General features: G+C 46.5%; 1 protein-coding gene across 1 annotated transcript in view; it reads right to left on the reverse strand.

Annotated features, from left to right (window-relative positions):
• Window positions 1-5,175: 5,175 nt before the first annotated feature.
• The window catches only part of LOC141069676 (uncharacterized), a 46,802-nt gene continuing 32,415 nt past the window's right edge, over window positions 5,176-19,562 (reverse strand). Inside the window, exons 10-13 of the mRNA XM_073559451.1 lie at window positions 17,747-17,806; window positions 14,142-14,171; window positions 11,803-11,852; window positions 5,176-5,323 (exon numbers count right to left, since the gene is read on the reverse strand). Coding sequence (XP_073415552.1) covers window positions 11,807-11,852; window positions 14,142-14,171; window positions 17,747-17,806 — 136 coding nt within the window. The 3' untranslated portion in view covers window positions 5,176-5,323; window positions 11,803-11,806. The remainder of the gene's footprint in view (window positions 5,324-11,802; window positions 11,853-14,141; window positions 14,172-17,746; window positions 17,807-19,562) is intronic.

Below are 19,562 nucleotides of genomic sequence, written 5' to 3' on the forward strand. Positions count from 1 at the left end.
CTGATTGCAGACCCCTGATCCTATCCACAACAACTAACAGTAGCCGTGGGGGGTTCCTACGATGCCCTAGACCCCTCGATCACAGCCAGAGAATTAAATAGGCCTAAAGAAAGAAAGGGGAAATCTAAACTGCCCCAGAGCAGACCCCAAAGCAATAGGCAGCCCCCAACATATAATGACGGTGAAGCAAGATGAAAACGCTAACACAGACAGAAAGATAGACTGAGCAAAGACGGGGCCCAAGCTAACTAGATAGGAAAGGACAGGAAGGCTGCTGTCTGCAATCCGTGAAAAACCCTATAAAAATAAGAGCCAACAGACTGACAGTGAAAAAGGCCCTGAAGATGCTAGGCTTCAAAAAAGCTATGTCAGTACTCAGGAATATTCTGAAGGCAGAGCAACCGGCAAAAGGAGATTCCGCTCACCCCAGCAGGGAATGGCAGAATCCAGAAAAGCAAGCAAAACAAAAACACAAATGCTAACAGGTAAAGCAGAAAACTTAGCTTTAGAGGAGCAGGAATCAGACTGGTGTCCTAGAAGTCCACAGAGAAATCACCCGCAGGGCAGAAGGGCGTCGGCAGCCTTATATCCAGTCCGTGACTCCACTCAGCCAGTCATCCTCATTAGGCTCAGGTGCCTGATAATCAGGCTTATTACCTTCCTTTACCAGAATAGGGAGTTCACCAGACCTCAGTGACGAAGGGGAAAATGAACTCACAACAGTACCTCCCCCTTGAGGAGGGGTCACCGAACCCTCAACCACGCCACCAGGGCGATCAGGGTGAGCCCGATGAAAGGCACGCACCAATCTTTTGGCATGAATATCAGAGGCAGAGACCCAGGAATTATCCTCCTGACCATAACCCTTCCACTTAACCAAATACTGGAGTCTCCGTCTAGCCAGACGGGAATCCAGTATTTTCTCTACCTCATATTCCATGTTACCTTCAACCAATACAGGGTCTGGAGGTGCCACCTCAGGAACAACTGGTTCAACAAACCTCTTCAACAAGGACTTATGGAACACATTATGGATTTTAAATGTGACAGGAAGAGCCAAACGAAAAGAGACCGGATTAATAATCTCCAAAATCTTGTAAGGTCCAATAAATCTAGGCTTAAATTTAGGAGAAGCCACCTTCATAGCAATATTTTTTGATGATAACCACACCATATCACCAATCTTAAACTGGGGACCAATGGTCCTATGTCGATTGGAAAACCGCTGGGCCTTTTCCTGGGAGAGAGATAACTTATCCACCACTTGGTCCCAGATCTGGTGCATTCTCTCCACCACAGTGTCAACACCTGGGCAGGCAGAAGGCTTCACCTGCCCTGAAGAAAATCGAGGATGAAACCCAAAGTTACAAAAAAAAGGTGACATCAAAGTGGCAGAACTAGCTCTATTATTTAAAGCAAATTCGGCCAAGGGCAAAAATGAAACCCAATCATCCTGATCAGCGGAAATAAAACATCTCAAATACGACTCCAAGGTCTGGTTTGTTCTCTCTGTGTGCCCATTGGTCTGAGGGTGAAAAGCAGAGGAGAAGGACAACTGAATTCCCAGCTTGGAACAGAAAGTCCTTCAAAATCTAGACACAAACTGAACTCCTCTGTCAGATACAATGTTCTCAGGAATCCCGTGTAAGCGAACCACCTGTTGCAAAAACAGGGGCACCAACTCAGAGGAAGATGGCAACTTAGGGAGTGGTACAAGATGAACTATCTTAGAGAACCTATCACAAATCACCCAAATGACAGTCATTCTTTGAGAAACCGGCATATCAGAGATGAAATCCATTGAAATATGGGTCCATGGCCTCCTGGGGACCGCCAAAGGCATCAACAACCCACTAGAGCGAGAACAAGATTTAGACCGGGAGCAAGTCCCACAGGACTGCACAAAATTCCTGACATCATGAGACAAGGTGGGCCACCAAAAAGAGCGAGTCACCAGATCTCTAGTACCAAAAATACCTGGATGACCAGTCAATGCAGAGCAATGAACTTCAGACATCACTCTCTTCTTCCACTGGTCAGGAACATACAACTTTCCACTGGGACAACGCTCAAGTTTGTCCTCCTGGAACTCTTGCAGAGCAAGTCTCAAATCGGGCGAGATGGCAGAAAGAACTACCCCTTCGCCTAAGATGGTAGTAGGCTTGGTCACCACAGGAGAATCAGCAAAGAAACTCCTAGAGAGGGCGTCTGCCTTGACATTCTTAGTTCCAGGAAGAAAAGAGACCACAAAATCAAAACGTGTAAAAAACAAGGCCCACCTAGCCTGTCTAGGGTTCAAGCGTTTAGCCGACTCTAGGTAAATCAAATTCTTGTGGTCAGTGAGGACCACAACTTGATGTTTAGCTCCCTCCAACCAATGTCTCCACTCCTCAAATGCCCATATCATGGCCAACAGTTCCCGATTCCCCACATCATAGTTACGTTCAGATGGAGAGAACTTTCGGGAAAAGAAAGCACAGGGATTCATTTTAGATGTTACAGGATCCTTTTGGGACAAAACAGCTCCTGCACCAATCTCAGAAGCATCCACCTCTACCTGGAACGGGAGTGAGACATCAGGTTGCCGCAAAACCGGGGCGGAGGTAAATCTTCGCTTCAGCTCCTGAAAGGAAGCAACAGCCTCCGGAGACCAATTTAATACATCAGCCAGTCATCCTCATTAGGCTCAGGTGCCTGATAATCAGGCTCATTACCTTCCTTTACCAGAATAGGGAGTTCACCAGTCCTCAGTGACGAAGGGGAAAATGAACTCACAACAGGTCGCACTGTGATCCTCCTCACCTGTAACAGCGACATGAAGAGAAGTTTTGCAGCGTGTTCTATGTTGTGACCAAACATCATGTTGCCTCAGCATGTTTTTAAGGGGTGTACCAGGACCGTGTGATGCTCACCCCTTATATATATATATATATATATATATATTGCCTTGTATGCAAAGTTGTATATGCATTTATCTATGCTGCTATATGTTCGTATGCATTGTATATGTAAATATAGATGTTGTAGGGAAAGTGTAGTACCTAAGTTAGTCCACTAGATTGGGGGACACCTTAGCATACACGGTATAGTAACTAGATAACATAGGAGGGGTCACTGTAGATAAGGCAGAGGATTTCCTGATTTGTAGGAATTAGGGCCAGAGTGCCCAGACAGCTCGGGTGGGCTTAGAGCCTGGGCTACCCAGTGACCACACAACATTTAAGCTGAGCCCAGACGTCCAGAACCAGTGGTGGCCAGCAGCTTGGGGACAGGCTACAGCAGAAGTTGCAGAAGAAGTGCAATAGAACAGAAACGCAGGTCACTCCAATATGTGGCAGCTTACTACGTGTGCAGATGCCCTCTAGTGAAGCTGAACAGGGAGGACGCTGCAGTATGGGTCGAGACAGGATGACACGGGTACCTACTGAAGGACATAGGGAAGCGCACAGGGAAAATGAAGGATGTGAACTGTGCAGAACTCTGTGTTGATGGTGTAACTGATGTGGACATGCTGCGATTGGAAACAAGTAAAGTTTTACATTTTGTGTTGAAATTGGACTCTGTCTCTTTATGTGCCAGATCAAAGGAAGAAGTGTCTCTGCATCTAATGGAGGCCTCTGAGAACCAGACAAGTGAGACAGTGAGACTTTAAGTATGTGATGCGGGTGACCAGGGCGCGCTACAACAGACATCTTTGCTGGCCATGACTACGGCCCTGGCTGCCGCTAACATGTTTTTAGGATAAAGTTCCTGCCGTGCAACGACAATACCATGCACGTCGATGTCAGCTGCTGTCCTGATTAGCAGTATGCATTGCAATTCTGGGACCCGGTGCGTCTCCGCGCTGCAACACACTTGGATGCACATACAGCTGAAGTGGGGGTCCCCCTCCAGTAAGGACCCTATTGCACCCTCTGTGATTGCAATCATTACGTCCATGGGTAATAGAGGACATGTGACAGCGCTATCACCATTGTGGTGTGAGGTGTAGTGATTGGTGCTGCACTGCCTCAGATGGAAGCACAGGATCACTGCTCAGTCAGTTCCAATGCTTGAATGAATTATAGTATCTGCCCCAGCACTGATCTCTAACAGCCAATGATTGCACAGTGGGTGGGAAAAGAACAGTGCTGGACAATTAGGCCAGGCAGTGCTAGCTCTGGTTGAGAATTTAGGAATAAAAGCATAGGGAGTTGCCTAGTGTGGAGAGCAATATGTAATCAAACTCTGTGCGGGCAATGAAGTGAAATTCAGGGTGTCATAAATTAAATAGAACATAAACTAGCTTTATTAAAAACAGAATTGTTTTAAATCAGTATCAGGTGGATGCTGCCAAGGTGGAAACAGGTGGATGCTGCCAAGGTGGTATCAGGTGGATGCTGCCAAGGTGGTATCAGGTGGATGCTGCCAAGGTGGTATCAGGTGGATGCTGCCAAGGTGGTATCAGGTGGATGCTGCCAAGGTGGTATCAGGTGGATGCCGCCAAGGTGGTATCAAGTGGATGCTGCTAGGTGGTATCAGGTGGATGCTGCCAAGGTGGTATCAGGTGGATGCTGCCAAGGTCGTTTCAAGTGGATGCTGCCAAGGTGGTATCAGGTGGATGCTGCTAGGTGGTATCAGGTGGATGCTGCCAATGTGGTATCAGGTGGATGCTGCCAAGGTGGTATCAAGTGGATGCTGCCAAGGTGGTATCAGGTGGATGCTGCTAGGTGGTATCAGGTGGATGCTGCCGAGGTGGTATCAGGTGGATGCTGCTGAGGTGGTATCAGGTGGATGCTGCTGAGGTGGTATCAGGTGGATGCTGCCAAGATGTTATCAGGTGGATGCTGCCAAGGTGGTATCAGGTGGATGCTGCCAAGATGGTATCAGGTGGATGCTGCCAAGGTGGTATCAGGTGGATGCTGCCAAGGTGGTATCAGGTGGATGCTGCCAAGGTGGTATCAGGTGGATGCTGCCAAGGTGGTATCAGGTGGATGCTGCCAAGGTGGTATCAGGTGGATGCTGCCAAGGTGGTATCAGGTGGATGCTGCCAAGGTGGTATCAGGTGGATGCTGCCAAGGTGGTATCAGGTGGATGCTGCCAAGGTGGTATCAGGTGGATGCTGCCAAGGTGGTATCAGGTGGATGCTGCCAAGGTGGTATCAGGTGGATGCTGCCAAGGTGGTATCAGGTGGATGCTGCCAAGGTGTTATCAGGTGGATGCTGCCAAGGTGGTATCAGGTGGATGCTGACAAGGTGGTATCAGGTGGATGCTGCCAAGGTGGTATCAGGTGGATGCTGCCAAGGTGGTATCAGGTGGATGCTGCCAAGGTGGTAGATTTTTCCTATATTGAGTGGAGATATAACAAACAATGTTAAAGCGCATTACAGCTACAAGATATTGATGTGCTATCCTCAGGATTTTTAGTATATCACAAAATTGAGTACATCCCTCACATTTTTGTAAATACTTTGTTTTCATGGGACAACACTGTATCAAGGTGTCACATCTTCAAAGTAAATTAGTACAGCTTGTATAAATGTGGTATTTCCTCTACATAACTCAACAGGCAGCCTTTAATATCTAAATTGCTGTCAACAAAACTGAGTACGCCCCTAAGTGAGATGACTAAGTTGGGCCAATTTTAGTATTTTCCCTCCCCGGTTTCACGTGACTTATTAGTGTTACAAGATCTCAGGTGTGAATGGAGAGCAGGTGGGTTAAATTTGGTGTTATCACTCTCACATTCTCTCATACTAGCAAATGGAAGTTCAACATGGCTCCTCAGAGCAAAGAACTCTCTGAGGATCTGTAAAAAAGAATTGTTGCTGTACATAAAGTTGGCCTAGGCTGTAAGAAGATTGCCAACACCCTGAAACTGAGCTGCAGCATCGTGGGCAAAACCATACAGCGGTTTCACAAGATAGGTTCCACTCAGAACTGTCCTCGCCATAGTTGGCCAAACTAGTTGAGTACGCGTGCACAACGTCATATTCAGAGGTTGTCCTTTCAAAATAGACATATTAGTGCTGCCAGCATTACTGCAGAGTTTACAGGGGTGGGAGGTCAGCCGGTCAGAGCTCAAACCATATGAAGCACACTGCATCAAATTGTTCTGCATTGCTGTCAACCAATAAGAAAGCCTTAAGATGATGCACAGAAAGCATGCAAACACTTTGCTAAAGACAAGCAGACTAAGAACATGGATTACTGGAACTAAGTCCTGCGGGCTGAGTCCAAAATAAACATATTTGGTTCAGATGGTGTCAAGTGTGTGAATGTCAGCAACCAGGTGAGTACAAAGACAAGTTGGCCTTACCTACAGTCAAGCATGGTGGTAGGAGAGTCATGGTTTGGGGCTGCATGAGTGCTGCCAGGTATGGGCAGCTACAGTTCATTGAGCAAACCATGAATGCCAACATAGTCACATAGTCTGCTTCAGTATGTCACAGTACATGATTCCCTCTCTTTGGAAAATGGGCCGTTGGGCAGTATTTCAACATGATAATGACCCTAAACACACCTCTAACACGACCACTGCCTCTGCCTTGCTAAAAGAAACTGAGGGTAAAGGAGCTGGACTGGCCAAGCATGACACCAGACCAAAACCCTATTGAACATCTGCGTGGCATCTTCAAATGGATGGCGGAGGAGCGCAAGGTCTCCAACATCCACCAGTTCCGTTATGTCGTCATGAAGGAGTGGAAGAGGATTCCAGTGACAACCTGTGAAGGTCTTCTGAACTCCATGCTCAAGAGAGTAAAGGCAGTGCTTGAAAATAATGGTGGCCACACAAAATATTGATACTTTGGGCACAATTTGGCCATTTTCACTTAGAGCTGTACTCACTATTGTTGTCAGCGGTTTAGACATAAATGGCTGTGTGTTGTTATTTAGAGGGCACCAAATTGACACTCTTATACAAGCTGTACCCTGACTACTGTACATTGTATCAAAGTGTCACATCTTCGGTGTTGTCCCATGAAAAGATTTAATAAAATATTTACTCACTTTTGTGAGTAAAAGATCAGCTGTTATAAGCTTTTCTAGGACCTGATCTGCATTGTCTGGTGATGACCACTATACAGTGACTGGTATGACATATTGGAACTCTGTTTATATTAAGCCGGAGCTTGTAATAGCTGATCAGTGGTGGTGCTGGGTGTTGGACCCCCCACACTAATCTAATATTTATTGCCTATGCTTGATATCAATATCTTGTGACATGACAGGACAACCCCTGTAAAAGACAAGCTAAATTTGTATGTTTTTTAACATTTAACCATCCTGGTTAAGAATAAATAAATTATTCACTATATAATTTATTAGAACTACAAGGATGTCATTTAATGTTGAAATCATTCCTGCATGTGATGGCTTAGTGCTGCATGATTTTGCAGAAAAAAATTAAGGAAATGCATTTAAAATTACTGTATATTTTTTTGTGCAGAAAATGCCTCCGACGACTTATACATGAGTCAATTGTCCCAGAAAGCTGGCGGGGGAGGGGGAGAAGCGGAGCAACGGGTCACAGAGGCAGGAGTCAGCATAGCAGGGGGAGCAGTGGTTCACAGAGGCAGGAGCCGGCTGTGGCTAAAGCCTGTGCCACTGCTAAAAATAAATAAATATTCATTTCTCTTATAGCAACCACAGTTACAGCCGCAGCCTCCAACTTCAAGCACAATGGCACACATTCTACTCACCCTCCTGCACGCCCTCGCTGCATCTCGTTCGTTCTGGCACCAGCATCATTTCGGTTCGAAAGATCACGTGGCCCCACTCATTAACATAAAGAATATGCACGCCTCTCCACTCCCATAGGCGTGGAGTGCATATTCAATACCTTAATGAGCGGGGCCACGTGATCGCTCGACCGCAGGAGCTGCTGACGCCGTAACGAGATGTTGCGAGGGTGCGTAAGAAGGTGAGTAGGATGTTTTTTTTAATAGGAACCATGCATACAAGGAAAGGGGATAAGGAGACATGCATACAAGGACAGCGATGGGGGAGCCACGCATACAAGGACAGGGACGGGGGAGCCATGCATACAACAACAGGGATGGGAGAGCCATGAATACAAGGATAGGGGATAAGGAGCCATGCATACAAGGACAGGGACCAGGGAGCCATGTATACCAGGATAAGGATGAGGGGGGACAATGTAAATCCGGCTTATACGCAAGTCAATAAGTTTACCCAGTATTTTGTGGCAAAAGTTGGTGCATCGGCTTATACTCGAGTATATACGATATGTGGTCATTAGTATCTGCATTCACTGTAAAAACATTTATATGTTTTAATAACCATTCACTTAAAAGCACACTCCCAAAATGATAATACAGTGGGGAAAAAAAGTATTTAGTCAGCCACCAATTGTGCAAGTTCTCCCACTTAAAAAGATGACAGAGGCCTGTAATTGACATCATAGGTAGACCACAACTATGAGAGTCAAAATGAGAAAACAAATCCAGAAAATCACCATGTCTGATCTGGCAAGATTTATTTTGCAACTTATGGTGGAAAATAAGTACCGTATATACTTGAGTATAAGCCGAGATTTTCAGCCCATTTTTTAAGGCTGAAAGTGCCCCTCTAGGCTTATACTTGAGTCATATATGCCAGGGGGTCGGCGGGGGAGGGAGAGCGGGGGTGTCAGATCATACTTACCCTTTCCTGGTGCGGTCTCTGCAGCCCCTGCTTCTCCCAAGGTCTCCAGCACCTGTGTTCAGCGATCACGTGGTACCGCTCATTAAAGTCATGAATATGCACATATTCATGACTTTAATGAGCGGTACCATGTGACCGCTGAAGGAAGGAAGAGCTGCCTGAGACTGTGAGAGAATATGCAATATTCACCTGTCCCTGTTCCACCACCGCGCACCACTCTGTCCTCCGCATCCTCTGGCTGTGATATTCAGGTCAGAGGGCGTAATAATGTAGTTAGTGCACGCTGCACCCTCTGCCTGAACAGTCACTGACAGAGGACCCGGGAGACAGAGCTGCGTGTGGCAGTGGAACGGGGACAGGTGAATATCGCAGGTGCCGGGGCCCTGAGCCAGCGACGACAATGGCACCTGGCCCCCATTGCGCCAGTGTCTCCGCCTGCTCATGACACCGGCACCTGGCCCCCAGCGACGAGAGGTGAGTATGCCTTTTTTTATTCACAGCAGCATATGGGGCAAATAACCTTTATGGAGCAACATATGGGGCATATTCTATGGAGCAGCGTATGGGGCATAATCTATGAAGCATCTTATGGGGCAGCATATGGGGCATAATCTATGGAGCATCTTATGGGGCCATAACCTTTATGGATCAGCATATGGGGCATAATCTATGGAGCATCTTATGGGGCAGCATATGGGGCATAATCTATGGAGTAGCTTATGGGGCAGCATATGGGGCATAATCTATGGAGCATTTTATGGGGCAGCATATGGGGCATAATCTATGGAGCATCTTATGGGGCCATTATTAACCTTTGTGCAGCACTATATGGGGTATATATTGTATGGAGCATCTTATGGGGCCATTATTAACCTTTGTGCAGCATTATATGGGGTATATATTGTATGGAGCATCTTATGGGGCCATCATGAACTGTATGGAGCATTATATGGGGCTCCTGATTCAATATGGATATTAAAAAACATTTAACCTACTCATGTCTCAATTAATTTTACTTTTATTGGTATCTATTTTTATTTTCAAAATTTACCAGTAGCTGCTGCATTTTGCACTCTAGGCTTATGATCGAGTAAATAAGTTTTCCCAGCTTTTTGTGGCAAAATTAGGGGGGTCGGCTTATACTCGGGTCAGCTTATACTCGAGTATATACGGTATTTGGTCATTAGTAAAAGTTCATTTCAATATTTTGTTATATAACCTTTGTTGGCAATGACAGAAGTCAAACGGTTTTCGTAAGTCTTCACAAGGTTAGCACACCCTGTTGGTAGCATGTTGGCCCATTCCTCCATGCAATTCTCCTCTAGAGCAGTGATGTTTTGAGCCTGTCACTGGGCAACATTGACTTTCAATTCCCTCAAAAGGTTTTCTATGGGGTTGAGATCTGGAGACTGGCTAGGTCACTATAGGACCTTCATATGCTTCTTAAGAAGCCACTTCTTCATTGCCATGGCGGTGTGCTTGGGGTCATTATCATGCTGAAAGACCCATCCACATTTCATCTTCAATGCCCTTGCTGATAGAAGGAGGTTTGCACTGAAAATCTCACAATACATGGCCCCATTGATTCTTTCATGTACACAGATCAGTCGTCCTGGTCCCTTTGCAGAGAAACTGCCCCAAAGTATGATGTTGCCACCCCCATGCTTCACAGTAGGTATGTGTTCTTTGGATGCAACTCGGCATTCTGTCGCATCCAAACACGACAAGTTTTTTTTCTACCAAACAATTCTACTTCGGTTTCATCAGACCATATGATATTCTCCCAATATTCTTCTGGATAATCCAAATGCTCTCTAGCAAACTTCAGAGGGTCCATACTGGCTTAAGCAGGGAGCACGTCTGGCACTGCAGTATCTGAGTCCCTGGCAGCGTAATGTGTTACTGATAGTAGCCTTTGTTACGGTGGTCCCAGCTCTATGCAGGTCATTCACTAGGTCCCCCCGTGTGGTTCTGCGATTTCTGCTCACCATTCTTCTGATCATTTTAACCCCACAGGGCGAGATCTTGCGTGGAGCCCCAGATCGAGGGAGATTATCAGTGGTCTTGTATGTCTTCCATTTTCTTATTATTCCCCCACAGTTGATTTCATCACACCAAGCTGCTTGCCTATTGTAGATTTGGTCTTCTCAGCCTGGTGAAGGGCTACGGTTTTGTTTCTGGTGTCTTTCGACAGCTCTTTGGTCTTCACCATAGTGGAGTTTGGAGTGTGACTGTTTGAGGTTGTGGACAGGTGTCTTTTATACTGATAACAAGTTCAAACAGGTACCATTACTGCAGGTAATGACTGGAGGACAGATGAGCCTCTTAAAAAAGAAGTTACAGGTCTGTGACAGCCAGAAATCTTGCATGTTTTTAGGTGACCAAATACTTATTTTACACCATAATATGCAAAATAATTATTGCAAAATCAGACAAGGTGATTTTCTGGATTTGTTTTCTCAATTTTGACATAATTGTGGTCTACTTATGATGTCAATTACACACCTCTCTCATCTTTTTAAGTGGGAGAACTTGGATAATTGGTGGCTGACTAAATACTATTTTTTGCTCACTGTATGTACGCACAAAATTAATATATTTGTGCATACAAATACAACTCCTATTTAAATCCCCCTTTGGTAAATCCCCTCTCATGTTGCCATCCCATAGCTCCTATGCTGTCATTTGAGCATGCCCCCTGTTGTCTCTTTATTTCTCCATAGGCTCTTTGGCGCAGAATGAATATTGGACTGGCCTGAAGCACCAAGGAGAAGCCGTGTGCTTCCGGGAAATTAAACTTCGGAAGAATAGGATGGTCGGCTCAGCCCTGCTAAGCTGGATACACAGAGGGGCCAAAGGAGAATATAAAGATGCAAAAGATGTAAAAAAGAAATTTCTTGTTAGGCTGATCGGTATATTAACGTTTATTATACAAATTTGAAGTTTTTTGTCATTGGCAAATTATATTTTAAATGCCCAAATGCAAATAACTGCAGACATAAAGAAAACCTGTTTGATTTTATATTGAATGCCATGAATTATACCAGCTAGTAATAAGTTAGTAAAAACAGCGTACTGGAAATTTCAATCGTGACGCTAGAGGCAGCACATTACAGAATGACAGTGACATGTGCAAAAAGGATCTTGTATACTCACTGTTTTAGTTTTTATTGAAGAAATGGAAGCAGGAGAAGAAGGATAGAAGCCTAAAAAATAGATAGAAACAAGGTACCGTGAGTGTTAACAAAAGACAATCCTCCATTTCCTGAGATACCATGATATTGCGTACACTCGCTTACTCTACAAATGTCCAGAAGACTCATGGAATATGAGAAGGTCTCCTAAACGCCTGGTAGAGTAGGCCAGTAGCACAGTTTATAGTCTGTCCTGAAGATTATTTAGAATTAAGAGTCTTCAGTGGTTTATACGGTTAACATGGTACAAAGATATATATCATAGTCTGTCCTGGTCACTGTCCAAATGAATGGAAGTGCTGGCACTGAGCTCGCACCATTCAAGGGAATAAAACTGTCATGGATTAACACTTTACCGACATCCACAATATGTACGGTGCATGGAGAGGGTTGACAGGGAGAGCCTACCCCATATGTTACGTGTATGCAGCTAGATTCAGATAGGGGCGGAACAGGTCTCATGAATTCTTTGGAACTCTGGGGAAACCGTTACTCCCGAGATCTCGGGACGAGATCTGAACCCAGGCATGTGCCGTCCCCGGACCGGCGGCCATCTTCCCGGCGTCCATGTTCCCGGAGGCCACCGCAACATGGCGGCAGCCATCAACGGATGTGCGGGGGCCTCCGGGCTGCGAGGAAATGCCGGCGGAGCCGCCACTTCTGCACCGAAGCACAGCCCGCTGCCACCACCGCACCGCAGAGCCCCGCCCGCTGACCCAGCCCAGCACAACCCACTTGCCCCAGCCCAGTACAGCCCACTTGCCCCAGCTGCCCCAGCCCAGCACAGCCCACCTGCCCCAGCACAGCCCACCTGCCCCAGGACAGTTGCCCCCGCACAGCCCACTTGCCCCAGCACAGCCCACTTGCCCCAGCACAGCCCAGCTGCCCCAGCCCAGCACAGCTGCCCCAGCACAGCCCAGCTGCCCCAGCCCAGCACCGCTGCCCCAGCACAGCCCACCTGCCCCAGCACAGCCCACCTGCCCCAGCACAGCTGCCCCAGCACAGCCCACTTGCCCCAGCACAGCTGCCCCAGCACAGAGCCGCCACCACCGCACCAGCCTGGAGCACTGAATGACCTCTGTGACCACTCCTCCACCTGTGATGGATCCCTTCCCAGGTAAGCTGAATTCGGACTGTAAGACGGACCCCCATTTGACACATTATTATTTTTTTCCCTATTTTCCTTCTTAAAATTGGGGTGCGTCTTATGGTCCGGTGCGTCTTATAGTCCGAAAAATACGGTAGCAGTTTTCCAATACAGTCAGGAAAAAAAAAAAACGATGCATGTGCATGAATTTTCTGAAATCTCATAGCTTTTGCTGGTATTGTAAAATGCAGCTTTAAATTTGCATTTAAAAACGTAGCAAAGAAATGCAGCAAATACGTAACGACACACACTTCTTTAAGCAAGATTTTTTCTTGCAAAAAAGTGCATCTTATAGTCCAGAAAAATACAGTATATGTCTTATATGTCTTAACCCCTTATCGACCAGAGGTATTTTTGGTTTTGCATTTTCATTTTTTGCTTCCCATCTTCCCAGCTCCATAACTGTCCCTACTGTGAAACATGGAGGAGGTTCTGTTATGTCCTGGGGCTGCTTTGCTGCATCTGGCACAGGGTGTCTAGAATCTATGCAGGGTACAATGAAATCTAAAGACTATCAAGGGATTCTAGAGAGAAATGTGGTGCCCAGTGTCAAAAAGCTTGGTCTCAGACGCAGGTCATGGGTCTTGCAACAGGATAATGACCCAAAACACACATCTAAAGACACCCAAGAATGGCTAAAAGGAAAACATTGGACTATTCTGAAGTGGCCTTTTATGAGCCCTGACCTAAATCCTATTGAGCATCTTTGGAAAGAGCTGAAATATGCCATCTGGAAAAGGCAACCATCAAACATGAAACAGTTGGAACAGTTTGCTCTTGAGGAGTGGGCCAAAATACCTGTCGAGAGGTTACAGGAATCGTTTGATTGCAGTAATTGCCTCAAAAGGTTGTCCAACAAAATATTAAGTTAAGGGTACCATCATTTCTGCCCAGACCTATTTCATGGGTTTCATTTTTAAAAAAGTACTGTGGAAGCATGGTTGAAAAGCAATTTTATCAGATTCAAGTTATTTCTGTGACCATTGTGGGTTTTTCTGTCATTAAACGAGGGGTACCAACAATTTTAACCATGTGTGTATGTATCTTGCGTTCTTAAATATGTTATGGAAAGATCTGCAGATCGTCACTGACTCATAAAAACTAAAGGGCCTGTTATACGGGGCGATTATAGTCATTCCTACACTTGCATTTACCTTGATGGACGCTTCTCACTCCTTGTTTTTCTGCAAAGAAATAAAATCAAATAAATAGGAGTCCAAATAATCACAGAAACCTGTCTCAACCTGCAAGATTCTATAATGAAGTCTTGTTTATCAGAGGAGCTGTGTCTCATTGTGAGATATTGGCCCTCTAACTTTCAAGAAAGTGATATCTCAGAAATAGAAAAGAATCATGGATACTAGGCACGCAGATATCAGGACACTTTATCCTTCTCCCAGTCCCATTCCTTTTTCCACTGGTACAAATATCCCAGAGAGCTGTCTTTTGCTAAGAAACCTCAATCACTGAAGGACAGAACAGAGAGGTGGTTATCTGACACCTCAGTGACTGGCTGAAAGAACACAGAGGCTGACATCTGACACATCAATGACTGAAGGACAGAAGAGCAAGGTGATCATCTGACACCTCAGTGACTGGCGGACAAAACATAGAGGCTGACATCTGGACAACTCAGTGACTGAAAGACAGAACAGTGAGGTTGACAGCTCTGTTTATTATCTGCAGGATATGTATGTGGATCCAAAAGGAAACCTCCAAAGATTGCACTGTCCAATTAGATGGCAGCAAACAAAGCTTCAGGAAAAAACAAAACTTTTCCAATACCTCTTAAAAGTCAAATATATAAGATGCATGACTGATGGCACCCATCTATTGGTTATCTATGCCACCTAGTGTCCAGTGCCAAACCCCAAACACAGACTTCTTACTGTACATCCGTTTTACTGCTCGGATTCGACAGACTACTAAAGCTTTTTGAAAGGCTGCAGCGCAGCCTATCAGTAAGTTTTAAGGCTGTGGGCACTTCTAGCCTCATCACAGCCATGCCAAGTAATTGTATGACTATGATTGGCCTATGATTGGCCGACGCACCACGTGATCCGGCATGACAGTATAAAAAAAATAAATAATTAATTACTAAAACAAAACTGATGTGCCATTCCCCCTATTTTTAATAACCAGCCAAGGGAAATCAGACAGCTGTCAGCTGGTCTTATTTTTCTGGTAACAGGCCATGGCACTTCCCTGCTTATTAATATCATCCCCCAGCTGTCTTTTTTGCGTTAGCTCATTAATAAAAATGGGGGGACCATAAAAAAGTGGGGTACCCCCACCCTATTTTTAATAACCAGCTAAGACAAAACAGACAGCTGGAAGATGATATTAATAGGCTGGGAAGGGCATGGATATCGACCTGTTCCCAGCATAATAAGACCGACTCACAGCTGTCTGCTTTCCCTTGGCTGATTATGAAAAATAGGAGGCACTGCACTTCATTTTCTTTAATGTGTTAATTAATTTTACACTGTCTGGCCAGGTCACGTGGTGCGTTGGCCAATCACAGTCATTTTCCTATCCATATTGTTTGCAGAGCAATTTTGCTTCCTTTTTCAGCCCCCAACCCTTAATACAAACATTTTACAGCCCCAAAGACTGGGTCCAGGGTCAAGTTCTGGTTCCTGAACCGAACTTTGGACTTATGTTTGTCCACACCTGACAAACCCGAACTTCCATGGGTACGCACATCCTTACTCATAAGCAAATATGAGACTGTAGAAACAGTAACATTTTCAGGAGGATTTGTATGATTCGAACAAAATGGATAAAATAGTGTAAAATAAAAATAACCATTGCTCACATGATAAATCCTGTATGGTAGCAATGACCTTAGTGACTACCCACATGAGCACTGCAGTTAATCACTCTCCTTGCACCTGTAGTAAGGCGGCCCAGCTTGGGGGTGGTCCCTTGTTTACCGCGAACAGACGACAGAGACACGAGACGGAGGCAGATTTCGGGTACAACAGGTCCAAGTTTATTGACCGTCCTCCTGACGACCTCAGCAATACACCACAGCACTTCCACAGCTCTTCGTATTCACGCCCGGATACACACACCTTTCTTCTGTCGTAGTGACGTTTCTCACGGCTCTGTCACTGGGGGCCGCCCTAGGCCTATCTACCACCAGCACTTCACCGGTCAGAGGTCGTCGTCAATTCGGTACCCCTGGGGCCTCGTCTGTTCTGCGGTTCTTTGTGTCGGGGCCACCCCCCTGAGTTCTTTTCTCCTCAGTCCCCTAGTTGAGCTCTCCACACTGTCCGTACTCCTTCACTGACTCCTCTCCTTCTGAGCTCCCCCGGGACTGGAACTTTCTGGAACCCTCCTGTCCTATTTATAACCTTCCCAGTTCCCTGTAACCCCGCCCCCATGACTAACGGTTTCTAGAGCCATAAGCTGCTGTCAAGTCCTGTACTCACACTCCCCCCTGCCATCTTGTGGTCAAACCAGGGTACTGAACCCATTCTACACTTTTTCCCAGCTGTTTCCCTTCTGTCATTACTAACATCTATCTAAAGTGCACAAACCGTCCCTTCTTCCTTCTGTCAAGTCCGTTCGTCCGGTCACCTTCCCCACACACCATTTCCCATATTTGGTCCAATTTTTTATATTTGTGTAGGGGAGTGGGTTCAGAAAAATTGGACCGACTGTGTTTCTGGGCCGGAACTAAGAGGGCTGTCACCCCTGTTCCCGGGGGGTATGATTGCAGGCCAGGATTGATCTTTGACCAGGCAGAAAGGGGCGGGTCAACTATAAGACAAGTTGTGCGGGTAAACAAGAGACACTGGGCGGGAAGAGAGACGAGACATAGGAGGGAGAAGCCGACGGACCTCTCCCCTCAGACGTGAGTCAGCACTTTAAAGGGAGGGGAGACAGCACTCTTCCCGATACGCTGCAGAACGCGGCCCACGGTGCACCCTCAGGCACGGCACCCCCGTGGATTGGACGGCACTTCTCCGTGTGCAGTCCGCCCGCTGCCATCGACCCCGTCACCGGGACCCACGGCCGCCTCTGCTCTACTCCACACCATGGCTGCGGCCTCCACACCAGGACCCATGGCCGCTTCCGCTCTGCTCCACACCGCAGTTGTGGCCTCCACGCTGGGACCCCCGGCCGCCTCTGCTCTGCTCAACACCGTGGCTGCGGCCTCCTCACCAGAACCCGCGGCCTCCCCGTCTCCGTGCCCCATTGCGGAAGGCCCGGCATCAGGAGGGTTACGCGGGGCCCGTGTACACCCTGCGGTACCGGAGCACAAGGACTTCCAGACCCTCCTGCAATGCTTCCTCGGCAGGACACATTGACTGAGGCGCCACCAGGACATTCCTCGTATACCAACTCTGCAGGATGTCAGAGACCGATAAGTGACTCTCCGTTGTTCGTTCTCCCATTTAGCCCCCAAGAGTCTTTAGCTGCCCAGACCGTGGCCACATAACGGTCACCTCCCACCCCGTATTGTTTATTCTGTGTGAGATCGTGTATTTGTGTTTTACTTCCCTGAGTGGAAAACTCGTTGTCAGCTTTAACCTATATCTACATATAAAACTTGAATTTAACCCTTGTTCTGCCTCCTGCTCGTCACTGCATCCTGCGTACCTTCTAGTTACCACATTTGAAAACCACATGAATGTGACTAGCATGGGTTATGGAAAGGATGAGAATAAATGATGTTGGCAACTAGGTTCCATTTCTCTTATAGGAACACATATATTTCCTTATATTAACTGTAAATATCTGCACTTACATAACTATGATGTTCTCATTTGTTGTGTCTTCCTCCTTTTTCCCTTTGGGAGTCTCTGTCCTAGAGTACATGAAACAGATATCATCTTGTATGTTAAGCGAGAGCTTCACAGAGACTGATTGATTTTAACTACTGTATATACTGCACAATATACATACTATATATATATATATACAGTATATATATATATATATATATATATATATATATATACACACTGTATATATTGTGATGCAGTGACCCCTGTTAGGCCTCTTTCACACTACCGTTGGCGGCGGTCAGTTGAAATCCGCCAAAGGTGAAAAAAAACTGATCCGGCACCATTCAGTGATGTACAGATGACAGCGGACCACGGATCCGTGGAAGGTGGAAAGCGGCGTCATTTAAAGTGACCGCGGCCTTCATTATAGCGATCTCTTGGGCTTCAATCTATCGCCGCGATATCGCGGTCGTCCATGAAAGAGATCGCCGCGATCTCACGGGCTTCAATCAATGGGCGCAATCTCGCGGGCTTCCATGAAGGAGATGGCTCGCGGGCTTCAATCTATCGCCGCGATATCGCGGTCATCCATGAAAGAGATCGCCGCGATCTCACGGGCTTCAATCAATGGGCGCAATCTCGCGAGCTTCCATGAAGGAGATGGCTCGCGGGCTTCAATCTATCGCCGCGACCTCGCCGGTTCCCATGTCGCGAGAGAGAGAGATTTTAGCGGCTCCCGGAACGGCATTTATGGGTTAAAATGCTTCCCGGAGTGATTCCCGTAACGTGCAGTTCAAAACAGCAGACCGTCAAAGAAAAAAAACGTTGCAAGGTCCGTCTCATCCGCCCGGGAGCCGCTAAAATCTTGGCGGATCCGTAAAAAAACGGGTGGAACGGACGACCGTCAGTCAAGATCCGCCAATAATGTAAGTCTATGGGGGAAAAAAACGGATCCGCCTCTTTTTTGGTGGATCCGTTTTTTAAAAAAATTGGCGGATTTTGACTGACGGGAAAAACGGAAGTGTGAAACAGGCCTTACAGATAGGGGGCGCTGTATGTTCTCCCCAGGAGGTGAATGGAGGCCTACGAAGTCCATAGGTGTGCATGGCAGTCACGGGTGTATCAGTGACTGCAATGCAGACAAGAAATTATAGAAATAATTGTAATCTTGGACATGCTATTGTCCAAGACAGATTTAGGGAAACCTGCTCTGTATTTTGCAGTATGATAGTGCTGCAGTCTGTTCCACTCCAGACCCAGGTTTTCAATGTGACTGAAAGCCACAGGATTCTGTGATAAAAGCCCTGCAGGAAAGGGTTAAGCGGGAGTCACACATAGCAATCTCGCTAGCGAGATCGCTGCTGAGTCACAACTTTTGTGACACAACAGCGATCTCACCAGCGAGATCGCTGTGTGTGACAGCGATCAGCGAGCGGCCCCCCTGCCGGTATCGCTGATCGCTGCAAGAAACCTCTGGACATATTTTTCGTCGCTGGTCTCCCGCTGGCCAGCACGCATCGCTGTGTGTGACAGGCGGGAGCCCAGCGATCAGCTGTAAAAAATAATAAAAAAATAAAAAATATAGTTATTCTCACCTTCCGACGTCCCGCGCAGCCATCCTGCCTCTCTCCACGCTCCGGTCCCAGTGATCCTTTGCACGAATGACGGCGAGACGTCGCGCTGCCGCGAGACCGTGACATCTCGCGGTCATTCTCGCAAAGGATCACTGGGACTGGAGCGTGGAGAGAGGCAGGATGGCTGAATGGGATGTCGGAAGGTGAGAATAACTATATTTTTTATTTTAATTCTATTTTTTTTTACAGGGATATGGCATCA

The sequence above is a fragment of the Dendrobates tinctorius genome, unplaced genomic scaffold, assembly GCF_039654945.1.
Source record: "Dendrobates tinctorius isolate UK_male_01 unplaced genomic scaffold, ASM3965494v1 ptg000270l, whole genome shotgun sequence".
Classification (NCBI taxonomy): domain Eukaryota; kingdom Metazoa; phylum Chordata; class Amphibia; order Anura; family Dendrobatidae; genus Dendrobates; species Dendrobates tinctorius.